This window comes from Mus caroli, unplaced genomic scaffold (genome assembly GCF_978045245.1).
Source record: "Mus caroli unplaced genomic scaffold, Mus_caroli_1 scaffold_7, whole genome shotgun sequence".
NCBI lineage: Eukaryota > Metazoa > Chordata > Mammalia > Rodentia > Muridae > Mus > Mus caroli.
The window spans coordinates 64,049,466-64,063,454 of record NW_028227262.1 but is presented as its reverse complement, the minus strand read 5'-3'; the positions used below and the strand labels follow the sequence as shown (position 1 = coordinate 64,063,454).

Sequence of the window (13,989 nt, the reverse complement as noted above, 5' to 3'; positions counted from 1 at the left end):
CGATGAACTATACTGTCAGACTTACAAAGTGTACAAAGTAACCCCCGCCTTCCTTCAGGGGCTTTTGTTACAGCATGAGAACAGTAACTAATACAGAGGCCCAAGCTCAGGGGTGTGCAGGGTTTAGCTAAGGTTTTCATTATCCAAAAGCACTCGCTGCTGTTTCCTCTTCCATGGTAGAGTGAAGCGGGGCTTCCAGCCTACACATGCACACACGGAGCCAGGGAAACCAACTCTCGACAAGATACACTAAATATGCGACCGCTGGTATTTCCACGTCTCTGGAGGCCATGATCCATCCGCCTCTGACCACAGACAGACCTGCCTCTTTTCTCAGTGTCTATTGTGAGACCCACACCTAGGGCCGCCTTCCAGCCACATTTCCCCCAAGGCCTCACAGAAAGGGTCTCTATGGGACCTGCCTCCTGTCGTGGAGCAAACTCGGCTCCGTGGCCCAGTGGCTGGACCCAGAGGTGTGTAATTTTCCAGCGTCTCCTCTGTTGACCTTTAATGGCACTGTTTGCCCAGCTTCCCAAACCATTAACTTCCACCGCCCGGCAGCCACACATCAATTAACGGAGGGCCTGCTCCAAGCTTGAGCTCCTGAACACAATTAAGCGTGACAGTCCACAAATAAGAAAGAACTGGAGAATTAATTAAGGTCTAAACAAATTAATTACCAGTCCCCAATCGATTCCGATGCCAGCACACATGCTCCCGGCTCACCTTCTTTCCTACCGTCTCCATGTATAAATAGAAACCACCATCTCCCACATGACTGCTGTTCTAGACCAGGGCACAGTATTGTGGGTGCAGAAAACCTGCCTGAGAGAGGGGGGTGGCTGCAGGGAGCCTGGTGGTGGGGCTCACTTTCTGTGCACCCGGCACTTACATGCATACCAATGCTCACACAATCCTAGATGAGAAGTCAGGGCAAGCTTGGAGCTCTGCTCACTTCAAGACACTGCCCAGCCTGGCTACCCCCGGAACACACCTCAGTCTCTCAGCTCCAAAGGCAGGTTTCTCCACAAGACTGAGTCGCTCTCTAGGTGGAGGCAGGGAGGCCTCAGCTTTGGGCGCAAGGTGTAGCTTGGAGTTTGTGTATTCTTTTGTGGAAGGAGGCGGTAAGCTCTGCCTTGGGTCCCTCCCAGTCCTAAATGAGGTCCTCCAAGGATGGGTGGAAGGATTAGGTAGCCCCTGGGAGTTGTGGGCTCTGCAAACTTAGTGCAAGCATGTGACAGTTTTGGAGGTGGTCCCAGGTTGGAGAAGCAGAGTTAGAGACCAAGCATTCCAAGCTGGGTGGGTTACAGGAATAATTTGGGCTCTGGACAGTGCAGAGCCTAGAGAAGACACATCCAACCCCATCTCCCAGGCTTTCACCTAGACAGGCATGTAGAGGAGCCAGCAAGAGAAGTGGGGGACACAGCAATTCAAGGGAGTTTCCTTGTTCCTTGCTTGCCTAGGAAGAAAGAGGTGGATGTGGTCTTCTTGGGATCCCCATCGCTTACAGACAGACTCTCTTGCATCCCACTCCTTCCTACGACAGAGTCCTCCATCACGCTTGTTCCCTAAGAGGAAAGTGGGCCTGTCACATGGTGAAGCCAGTGCAGAAGCCCCTAGTGGTGGTGACTAGCCATCCTGTCCCAGAAAGCAAGGGGGAAGTGACTTACAGATGTTTAGTCCTGCCCATGGCATGGAGGGACATGGTACAGAGAGAACAAGTGCAAGGTACAGTTGAAGGCTTTGAACTCACTGTGGCAATCACAGACAGCAGAGTGAACAGAAGCCTCATTGCAGATAGGCCTGGGAGTGAGGAGGACAATATTGCAAAGCACAGTGTGTACAACCAGCTATGGATAGAGGGGCCTCAAGCCTGCTTGGGAAAGGCTGGAGGAGGGTGGAAGGGCTGAAGGCTCAGTCCTAAGGAAAAGATGGGAGGGGAATCAGGCTAATGCTGAGAGAAGGAGGTCAGAGAGAGTCTCAGAACAGAGGAAAGGCCTCCCCTCCTAAGGCAGTCCCAGAGAGGTTCAGCTCAAGGTCACAGAGCACAGTGGGGGCCAGATAGGGCTGGAACAAGCCACTGGCAAAGTTCTTATCGGAGCCCCCCCCCCATCCCAATTATATCTCAGTGGAGTCTCAGAGCCAGTTTAGGCTGCTTCTGACCCTCCAGCCCTGGTGGTATAGACAGCCCAGCCACTGAGTAGCCACGTTTGTTGCTCAATTAGACCCCATGACGAAGTCAGCCTTAAAGAGTCATTTCATTAATGGCCCACGGCAGAAGTAGCTACGAGTTCATTACAACTGTGGAGTTGCTATAGCAATTATCTGAGTTGGCTAGGCTCCACTGGGTGTTTGGTTCTGGGAGTTTATTAGCCACTGGGCATGGTGGGGGGTAGGGAGGGTACTGCCCCATTCGGTAGGTACTCCTCAGCACGTTCCTGTCAATAGAGTCTGGTCTGTGGCCTCACGTGCAGCTGTGGGCCACAGATGGACAATACCAAGCCTACATATTACACACAGGAGGAAAAGGTCAGGTCATGGCCATGAGCCTGGCTGACTCGGCTCTTTAGACTGGGCAGTAACATCAGGAAGGTCACAGAACCTCAGGCCCTGGGCCAGCCCCCACCTTTGTCCTCTGGCAAAGATTCCAAGACAGGGACTCTGGCTTAGGGTTCTTAGTATTCATGTGCCCTTCCCTGAACAACGCATGCTGATCTGCCTTGTGCTGCAGCTACAGTTATTTCTTTAAAAACAAACTGCACAGTAGTCTCCTTTTCTGGAACGGGGTGCCACTTCTGTAAGCCAGGCAAAGCTATGCAACATCCTAAGGGTCCATAAGCTGTGAGTTAGCCAGGTAGTGGTGGCTCATGCCTTTAATGCCAGCACTCAGGAGGCAGAGAAGGGCAGGTCTCCAAGTTCAAGGCCAGCCTGGTCTACAGAGTGAGTTCCAGGACAGCCAGGGCTACACAGAGAAACAGATCTTGAAGAGAGAAAAAAAAAAAAATCCAACCCCCAGCCACCCAAAGCAACAACAACAAGAAACCCTCTGAGTTATCCTGCAGCCTGAGGACCCTCTGACAGTCATGTGAAGACTGAACATAATGTTTCTATACATATAAACAAAACTCAAAGGATTTATAAAGAGGTTAAAACATGTTATCAAAAACCGTTATTATGACTTAGCAATAGATGCAATTTTAATGTATTTATTTATTTACTTATGGTGGGCATGTGTGGATGTCAGGAGTCAGTTCTCTCTTACCAATTCTTAGGAATTGAACTCAGGTTATTCCCTGTAGCCCAGGCTGGCCTCAAGCTCACTATATGGCTAAGGATGGACTTAGCCTTCTCATCCTCCTATCTCCACCTCCCACATGCTGGTGTGTGGACTCCTGAGGTCAGCTAATCTATATGCCTTTTACCTGATTTTTAAAAGGAAAAAAAAAAGTAAGACATAGCCATTGAAGTGTCAGGTGCCATCCTTAGCCATATAGTGAGCTTGAGTCTAGCCTGGGCTACAGGTGACAACCTGAGTTCAATTTCTAACACACACATGATGGAAGGAGAGAACTGATTCCCGAAAGCTGTCTGACACCCACAAACAGCCCCCTCTAAGTAAGTAAATAAATCAATTTAAATGTGCATTTTTTGGTTAAGGTTTATTGTAAATACTTTTCACAGTCCACAGCACGCATTGCGTTCTGCCTGCTGATCCTTTTGAGCCTGGAGATTCAGGTTCAGACTCTCCCTGTGCTGAGCTAGAGGTTGGGTTTAATTGATAGGAGTGTTTCCCTGGTATGCAGGGTGCCCTGGATTAGATCAATAGCGCCTAATGGACCAAGAGCGCTGCACACTAATCCCAGCACTGGGGAGCCGGAGGCAGGAGGGCCAGAAGTTCAAAATCACGCTCCATTATACAGCAAGTTTGAGGCCACTCTGGGATACAGGAGATCTCATCTCAAAACAAAGGAACAAACAAACTGCCTCTGTGCTAAGTCTCCTGGGAGTTGGAGGCTAGCCTTGGCTGCAGAGTGAGTGCCAAGCCAGCCTAAGCTACAGATCGAGATTTTGTCTCAAACAGACAAAGGGCTGAGAGTGGGGCTCAGTTGGTAGGAGGCTTGCCTTGTGTGCATGAAGCCCCAGATTCCATCCCCAGAACCACAAACCAAAACAAACGCCCCAGAATCTGTGCTTAAGCTGCATCTCATGCACTGAGCTGGTGGGTGGGTCCTGCACCTTTTCTTCTACCTGTGTGAATTTGTTCTAGATCTCCCAGCCAGGAATCTGCAAGCATCAAGGGCGAAATGATGTGGAAGGACCACCATTCATTCACCCAGGTGCTTGGAAGTCCCCCACTATGCAGCATGCATACACACACACACACACACACACACACACACACACACACACCTGCACATCTGTGTGCAGATCTTACCTACTGCAGGGAAGGGTACAAATCTCTGCACGAGAAGGCGAGTGGCTGGAGTGAACTTGTTTGCTTTCTGAACCAGCACATTAAGGCCAACCTTAGGGAGGAAAGAAAACAAAAGAAGGTGCATGATGCTGCAAGGACTCATCAGAGGGAAGAGTAGAACTGGCAGGACAGCAGGAGGGGATCCCTCCAATTTCCCTTACACCCCTCTCCCAGGTGCAGCCCATTTGAGGCCAACTGAGCCTTCTGGCCTCTAGCCTTTGCTGACCCATTCCCTAGGACTGGGGTGCCAAACCCACCTGAGGTCACCCACCTCAGGACCAGCTCTGAAGTCTACAACATCTGTCACTTACTAGCTGTGGGACCATAGGCAGGTGGCTCTATCCTTTCTCTACATCACTGTCTGGTGGTAGATAAAGTTTAGTTATTTCTACCACATTCCGGGCTTGTGATAAGAATGTATATAAAAGGCATGAACTTGGCACACAAGAGGACTCAGAAAGTGCAGCCACGTGACAATGCCACCTCTCTCAGGCAGTCAGACCATTGATCCTGTGTCCCTGGTGTGTGCATCTCTCCAAGCACTCGTCTTGGCATCCCTGACCCTGGGCCTCTGGGAAGGAACCACTGCAGGCCTTTTCCATGTGTGCCCGGCACTAAGTGTTGTATCCAATAACCCAGGGCACATGCTCAGTGAGCTTGTGGCTGTAGAACAGGAACAAGCAGACAACTGGATGGAGCGTTCAACACAGGTGACTCTGGGGACCTGAAGGTGGCTTAGGCTATCTAAGAAGAACCACCTAGAAGCTAGAGGAACAGTGGACATGAAGAGAGAGCAGATACAACCCAGAAATCTTGGTATTCCCAGACTGAGGCTTAGCTAGCCCTTCCCTGATGGTCCATCCCAGGGAAAGGAGGCAGTGAGGGTCATGACAAGACCTGGCCCGCATTCAGCTCTGGACTCCTGGTGGCTAATCAAGCTGCTCTGTGTTCCTAGACTGGCACTAAACTTGGCCTTTTGGGTTGCTGGGGCTTTGGGAAGCCTCAGGGAGACAGAGTGTCTCCAGTCAAGCAGTACTGGCTGGGCCCAGGCTCCAGTGGAGGGATATGGGATGAGGGTGTGCCAGCCAATCATCCCCTAGGCAGCCAGCCACTTCCAGCCTGGGCTGTCAGTGCTGCCTGTATATCCTAACTGCCATGCTGATGTTCAGAGCCCTTGTCCTCGTCCCAGGAACTGAATGACAGCTTCTCCATATTTCGATGATACACCAGGGCCTTTCTAAGGCCACCGGGACATCCTGGGTACCGCTCAGACAGAGCTTACGGAGACAGGTATCACCAGCTCTCTGTTATGAGTGACTCAGAAATGGCCTCTTGAGCCATAACATAAGTACAGAGGGAAGGCATGGAGAGCACAGTGCACGCTGTGGAGGAAGAGTGGACTGTCTATAAAGATCTCACATGTGCTATTGACACTTTTGCTTGCAAGAGCATTTTATATTCTGCTGGGGGATGAAGCTAGGACGCCTGGCATCCTGGGAGCCTGGGCGAGTGTTCTATGAGCTACATCCCAGCTGCCACATGCAATATTTTAACGAAAGCCCCCTTCCACCAAGAAGAACCAGGCTCAGAGAGGACTAGTGACTTTGCCAAGGACAGACAGTTATGTCATGGCAGCTAAAGCTAGGACTTGAACCTCAGGCCTGCTGATTCCAAAGCTTCACCCCCGACTTTGCAACTGGCCTCTGTGATAATTAATACCGTTAACTTGACAGAATCTAAAATGACCTAGGAAAAGTCCTCTGGGTATGTATGTCTGTAAGGGAGTTTCTAGATTGGGTTAAGTGAGGTAGGAAGAGCTGCCCTAAACATGCACCAGGGTGCTGGACCACTTAAAAAGGAGAAAGCAGCCTGAGCAGCAGCCTTAGTCTTGCTTTTCTTCCTACTGTGGATACAATATGACAAGCCACCTCCATGTTACCATGCCTTCCCTGCCAGGATACACAGTATCCTCACTGTGATACACAGTATCTTCACTGTGAGCTCCCTTAGGTTGCTCCTTGTAGGTCTTGTATCACAGCAATGGGAACACAACTAGCACAGCCTCCTTCTCAAGAAGCAACAGCCTGGTGCCCCTTAGCCATGAACCATGTGCATAACATGGGACCCCTGACAAAGGCCATTAGGGGTTGGGGTCCAGGTGATGTGCAAATGGGAGGCAGTACCTGACCTGGCACGTGGCTGAACACATCTTACATCTTACACACAGACAGAAAGATGATGAAGTCCTGAAGGCATGGGAAGCAGAAATGGGGGAAGGGAACAAGGAGGCCCAAGCTTCTCCAAGGCTGGCAGCCTTCTGGGACTGGGCAGAGCTTGAATGCAGGGGGTTGGGGGTTGGGGAAGAGACTAGAGACAATTGCTTATAGCCACCAATGAGACTTTCTGTGCCAGCCTGAGGCTGACCCCGACCTGGCTGGCCATCCTCCCCACTGACCACTGTCATAAAGGTGTGACCTAGCTGGCTTGCCACATGCCAAGTGAGAACATGGGGTAGGAAAGAAGGCTGGCCCGAGTCTCCAGTGAGCCACAGGAAGCTAGTCTTCTCTTTCTTCAGGCCTCTCACCAGCAGCTCTGACCTGACAGTCACCTGGGAGGCAAGTGGTCACAGAAGGCCCCTTGCCTCCTTCAGACAGTGGCTGCTGTCCCACAGGTCCTGAGTTTGAGCATGGCCATATTAGGAATTCGTGTGCAAATTTCTACCTTGTTTGTTTTCCCCCTCTGCCCAAATGGAGCCCCTGTTTGGTTAATTTCTGTTTTGTAGCTTATTTGGAGGCTGTTAAGGCAGACCCCGGGGGACTCTCGGCAATGGCTGTTCATATCTCATTATCTTCCCTGAACCTGATTATTAGCACTGATTCTTCTGATCGCTAGCTGCTGTTCGCGATGCGTTGTGTGCCATTAATGCCAGCTGGTTCCCTTAAACAGGACCTGCCATGCCAGAGAAAACGGGCTGGCATTCCGAGCCTCCAGCCACTTGGCTTTTTAATTTTAATGGGCTCCACCAAATGTTCCAGGCCAAAGGACCCCGAGAAACAAGAACAGACGGGCTTCAGTCCCCTGAACTGCAGCCCTCCCTGGGATCCTTCCCAGGCTGTCCCTGTCCAAGGTTCTGGGGGCATGATGGCTGGACGTTGAGTAGGTGACAGTAAGTGGCCGTTTGTCTCCTCTATGTCTTTGGCACATACCCCAGGCACATTGCTAGTGGGTGGGTGAGGCAGCCATATTGCATCCTAGTGAACTCCCAACTCTGCATGGACCCCTCTCTCCACTTTGTGGTCCCCTGATCCCTCTTGGGTACGTTGGTTTACTTTCAGATAAATATGTGTTTCATGCTAAATTTCATTACAGACATGTGGGACATGCTAGCTTTTTTTGCTTTTGTTTTTTACGCTTTATTGTTTTTGTTCTTTTAAGACATGGTTTCGTGTAGCCCAAGATGGCTTCAAAGTTGAACTCCTGATCCTCCAGCCTCTACCTCCTAAGGGCTAGGATTACAGATGTGCCACCACACCTGGTTTAGTCAGTGTTGGGGTCTGAACCAAGATATTTGAACATGTCTTCAACAAACTGAGCCACAGCCCTGGTCAAAGAGGCCTGCCTGCTAGGACTCTGCTCCACCTTAAAAAAACAAAAACAAAAAAAAACTAGCATTAAAAATGTTTAATTTCATTTCATTTTTATTTATTCATTCATGTTTTTAGACATGATCTCACCAAGTAGCCCTGGCTGGCCTAGAATTCACTATGTAGACCAGACTGGAGTCAAATTCACAAAAATCTGCCTGTCTCTAAAATGCTGGGATTAAAGGTATGTGCCACCATGCCTGGTGAATTTTGTTTTTAATCTTTAACTGTGTATGTGTCTGTGCCTGTACGTGTGTGTGTTGTGTGTACACGCATGCATGTGCACATGAGTTCAGATGACTGTGGAGGCCAGAAGAGGACATCAGATCCTTGGAAGATGGCGTTAGAGGCAGTTGTGTGGAGCCTGATTTGGGTGCTAAGAACTGAACGTTAGGCCTCTGTCAGAGTCATATGTGTTCTTACCTGCTGAACCACCTCTCTAGTCCTAAAGCTTTCTTCTAAACTTCATGCTGCACACAGGAACAGCATGTGACAGGAGCCCTGTGACACAAAACCTTTAGTGTCATTAGCTACATAGCCAACAGCAACCTTGGTTCTGCAAGGCCTTCAGAGAGATCCCAGGTGGGCTAATGCCAAAGCCATCTCTCTTCTTATCTGCTATGTCCTTCCTCAAACTGGACACACAACAACTTGGAGACAGCTCTGTTGGGACAGGCCTTAGCACAGCACCTCTACAGCTTCCACCCCACCCCAGGGAAGGTTGTCTAATTCGGTCTCACCTTTGCCCAGGCGTCGGCCCCTGCTACCAGCTAGAAGGCTCCTTCCTATCTTTGTAAATTTGACTCCAGTCTGGTCTACATAGTGAATTCTAGGCCAGCTAGGGCTACTTGGTGAGATCATGTCTAAAAACATAAATGAATAAATAAAAATGAAATGAAATTAAACATTTTTAATGCGAGTCTTTTTTTAAAGGTGGATTGGAGCCCTAGCAGGCCTCTTTGGCCAGGGCTGTGGCTCAGTTTGTTGAAGACATGTTCAAAGATCTTGGTTCAGACCCCAACACTGCCTAAACCAGGTGTGGTGGCACATCTGTAATCTTAGCCCTTAGGAGGTAGAGGCTGGAGGATCAGTTCAAAGTCCTCTTCAGCTGCTTTGAGGCCATCTTGGGCTATATGAAAGCATGTCTTGAAACAACAAAAACAATAAAGCATAAAAAACAAAAGATCCTGAAGAGATTTCTTTCTGGACAGGAGTTTCTCAAGGCCCACAGGGAAGCCACCCAAGCCTCAGCGACCTGTCCTGTTTCCAGGCATCTTGATTGTAGCTCTTCTGTCTCTACTTGCGCTCACCCCTGTGACCTTACTCCCTACTGACTTGTAGGCTCCTCCCATGATCCAGTTCCACCCACCCCGACCTCAGGGCCTCTGAGCACTGTTCCTGTCAGGCCTCACTTTCAACCTAAAATATCAGACCACCTCTCTGCCTCAAGGTGCTCCTCTAACAGTTTCTGGAAGAGCCTGGAACTGGAACTTTATGTGGGGGGTGTGGGTGTGTGTGTGTGGGTGTGCACGCGCGTACGTGCGCGCCATGTGCTCTTGTGTGCTCACACATCTCTGTGTGTTCCCATGTGTGTGCTGCATGTGTGAGTGTATCTGTGTATAGACCAGAGGACCACCTCAGACTTTGTTCTTCAAACAAAGTCTTCAAGGCCCACAGGGACTTGCTTTGTTTTTGTGTTGTTTGTTTGAGACAAGCTCTCTCACTGGCCTGGAGTTCACCAAGTACGTTGGGTTGGTTGGACAGTGAGCCCCAGGAATCTGTCTGTCTTCTCTAGTATTCTCTAGAAGCCACCATGTGTGGATTTTAAATTTCAATTTAACTTTTACTTATGTGTGTGTGTGCATGCACACACATGCATGTGCACTTATGTGTGAGTGCCTGTGGAAGCCAGAAGCGGGCCTTGGAGCTAGAGTCACAGAAAATTGTGAACTGCCCCAATGTGAGAATCAAACTCTTGTGTCTAGAGGAGCAGCATGTGTTTTTAACCAATGAGCCATTTTGCAGGCCCCACGGCTTTGGATGTAGATTATAAAATCAAGCACAAGCTTGCAAGAAAGCAAAGCAAGCAGCACTTTCACCAGCCGAGCTAGCCCCCAGCCCAAGGCCAGAGCTTCCTTCCATGTATCTGTCGGTCTCCAATGACATATGTGTTTGCCCTTTTACACATCTCTGAATGAAAATAATATATGCATCTGATAACTGAAAAAAAAAAAAAGAAAAAGGAAAGAATAGAAACCCATCTCTCCCGGCGGACACTGAGTAGTAGTACCAGGGCCCAGGGCTTGCCTCTCTCACCCACCCACTGAATTCTCAGTATGTGGTAAAATGAGTCTGGACTTTGTGGTGCTTCTAAAATAAATCAAAGTGAATGCTGTCTGAGGCATGAAGGCAAACAAAAGCCTTGCAAAGCACTGCATCTGCCTTTGCAAACACTGCACTTGCCCAGGTCTGTGGGCTGCCTGAACTGCTCATTATACTCAACTAGGGGAGGAGGCCCCAGAGGTCACCAAAGCGTCAAAGCACACCTGACTGAACCAGGGGGGTGAGCAGGAGGTAGCTGGGTAGGAAGGGGCGGGGGAGAAGGGAAGAGGGCTCTACAGAGACACAACCATGTAACACTGGGTTATTTGCAAGGTTCTGTGAACTCTGCAGCACCTGCCAGTGGAGTCTAAGTGGCCCTAAAGAACAATGGATACTGACAGGAGAGATGGCTCGAGACCAGACCTTAGACTTCTCTTGGGTGACTGGACAATAATGTGCCCAGATGATCCTGCATTTGTGTGGGTCCCAGAAGGCAAAGGGTGGGTCAGGAAGTCACTGAAGTACCACAAATACCCACCAGAGGGCACAGCTTTGTAAACTAAACCTGGCTACCAAGTGAAGGTTAAATGTCTTCTGGCCTCAGCCAGCCTGTTGCTTGGCAATGAGTTCAGGGGCAAAAGAGCAAAGGTGAATGGGCTAGTTAGTCAACAGCTGTCACTCCTGTCACCTCCAGCTGAGACTGAGGGGCTTATCTGCTAGGCCAGGGGTCAGGCCTAATGCCTGAACTGTGTTTGATAGGGACCACTGTGCTGGCTGCCAGGAACATTAGGCTCTCTTCCTCCCAAGAACGGATTCAGGGCTGCTGCCCAGGTCTGACTGGCCACTGCAGCGCCATCTTCAGGCTTCTGGTACACTTCAGATTCGGCTGCTGGGTCTCTGCCATGGCTCCTCCAACCCAGAAGTCAATTGATAGGAAAGCAGCCTGATGACCGATCGCCTGGACCAGGATTCATGGGTGCCACTGTGCCCCAGCTATTCTGGGAACCCTGAGGAGGACAGAAGGGCCTGGCTATGCCCTTGCTGCCAGCCAGCCAGCCAGTCAGATCTTGTCTTACAGGAGGCAGGGCATGCTCCGGATCACAATACTGACTTAATGTTGGCCAGAAGACAGAGGTCCAGAAACCAAGTATGAAGGTCGATGGTAGATCTAAGAGCTACCACTAATCTCCATTGTTCTTGGGGTGCTTGTGGGGGGACCTGCCTACCAAGGGAACAGTAACATTTTCTCCCACCTAGAAGCTAAAGCGCTGCTTAGTTTTTCCCATCTCAGCAAACCTGTGAATAAGCCTGGGCTGCAGTACACAGACTCAGGGCTCTTGGCTCCAGTCTGTGCTCAGTTTCCCCATCTGTAAAATGGAGCTGAACCAGCATAGTGCCAGCGCTTTGCAAGAACTGGCCATTGTTACTACCTGAGTGGCCGATTACTAATCTGGCCATCAGAGGCATGTAGAGTTGCCAGCAAGCAATGAGAACCAGAAGGTTTCCCAGGCCTCTCCCTGCAGACAAACACTGCAGCCAACACAGAAAGGACCTCTCGGGGAAAGGAGGTCTGCACTGTTCCTGAAGGAAAAGCCACTGCAGCTAAGGCTTAGCTGAAGAGGAAAGACTCAGTCAGGGACAGGACGTGGAAGTATCTCTATCATCAGGCTCCACCAACCTACCCCTGACCGGTCACACAAGATATCAGCCCTGAGTCTTCCTCCCCAACCCCAGGTCCATCACCACCCAGGAACAAGCGGTCAGTGGATTGCCTCTGCCCTCTCTGATTTCTGCCTAAGACCCTGCAGGAGCCAGTCTGGGATTCCTGGTGTGGTATTCCTGGCCCCTGATGACTGCTGCTATCCACTGCCATTCGTTACCATCAGCATTACTCTCTGCGTGGCAGACACACTTCTGAGTGTCTAGTATCTATTCCCATCTTTCTGCATGCCGCTGTATCTGCTGTGCCCTCTCTCTGGGACATCTATCCCTGCCTTCTGTTGGCTTTCTCCATCTGTCCCATGTGTCAGCCCTGCGACTGACTGTGACACTTCAGGGGCAGCACCACCATGGCTCTGACTGCCTCAAGGCTCACCACTCACTTTCCTGGCATCCTGAAAGCTCTATCAGGCTACAGCCCAGGCTCCTGCAGAGTGTCCGGCCCATCACAGACCTTGCAGCAGGAGTCAGGAGACTGCCTGATCTCTCCCTTCACAGAGATCGTGGTGGCCAGCCCAGAAGCTTCCACACAAACTCCAGAACAAAAACACAAAGAAGACAGAGAGAGGTTTCCTTTGTTAAAAGACAGCAAACTGTTAGGTTTTCAAAAATAACTTAAGACGGGATTTCTTTTTTATTCTAAAGCAAGAGCCCCAGGCATTGCCAAATCTATTTAGGGGGGCCCCAGAGAGGCTTCTCACCCCAACAATCCTGGGCCCAGCATGAGGCTTCATTTGGGGGAATGCCTGATTGGTGAAGGGGTGCTGGTGGCCAAGGCCAAGCAAGGGTTCTTCTGAAAGAGAGCTGGGGCTCTGCAGACCCCACAGAGGAGGCTGCACCTCAGCTCAGCTTCGTCTCTGGGACCGGCTCTCAGCCCATCAGGCGCCATCCAGCCACCTGCTTGTAGGGACTCGTTTTAATTAATGCCAGAACTGGGCCAACCACTGGGGCCGTGACACTTGTTTGCAGGTCATCTGCTCCTAACAGGCTCGCCCTGGGAGGGGATTTGTCTCTAATTGAAGCCGAAATCAGTTAATGAGGCCGCAGGGCCTGGGGTTCCAGAGAACAAGGGAGAGGAAAATAAAATCAAGCCTCTGTCTTTGGCAGTTTTGTGATTTATACACACAAAAGAAAAGAAAGCAAGCTGCCGATTTTCCAAGTCAGGAACTCCACTCCATCTGCCCGAGTGAGCCCCTCGCTGTATGAAGTCGTCAGGCAGAGGGGCATGACACTGCTGGGCTCAGGCTCCCGGAGAGGAGAGGAGGGGCCTCTCAAGGCCAGCGATCAATCAGCAGCCTAATTAATAGGTATTTATGGCACAGGGCTCTATGGTTCCCTCTGTGGGGTATGAGACAGATGCCTGTCCCTAGCTAACTCGTAATCCAAATGGGGACAATGAGAGGACAGGGTGTGACTGAGAGTGGGAAGAAGGAGAATTTTCTGGGACTTGGGTCAAGGAAAATCTCCTGGGACGGGGGGGCGGGGGGGGGGGATCTGGAACTAAGCAAAGAAGAGGAAGCAGAGGGTGTCTCCACGGTGCAAGCCCCAAGTTCTGAGTAACTGCTGGCGTCTGTGTTCCTCCACCAAGCAGTCTGAGTAAAGTACAGACTGGAAAGTGTTGGGATGGAATGAATGGGACCCCACCACTGGAAGGATCCTAAGGACTGGAACTCAGAGAGGCCAGAGTTTTCCTAAGTTGAATTCCTGAGCCACATGCTCAGTGGGAAGGTGCTAGGGCGAGGACCTTTCCACTCAAGCCCTTCCCTGTGCTGTGCCCTCCTCCCAGGTCCTTCTGCTTCATCAGAGCATCTCTAGGAAGGGAAAGGCTGT

At 50.5% G+C, this 13,989-nt stretch overlaps 1 protein-coding gene across 2 annotated transcripts in view; it reads right to left on the bottom strand.

The window, feature by feature from the left end:
* Positions 1-13,989, bottom strand: part of Sfxn5 (sideroflexin 5) — a 119,588-nt gene that overhangs the window by 39,378 nt on the left and 66,221 nt on the right. For both annotated transcript variants that reach the window (XM_085840476.1, XM_085840477.1), the window contains exon 10: positions 4,436-4,526. In XM_085840476.1, coding sequence (XP_085696602.1) covers positions 4,436-4,526 — 91 coding nt within the window. The remainder of the gene's footprint in view (positions 1-4,435; positions 4,527-13,989) is intronic.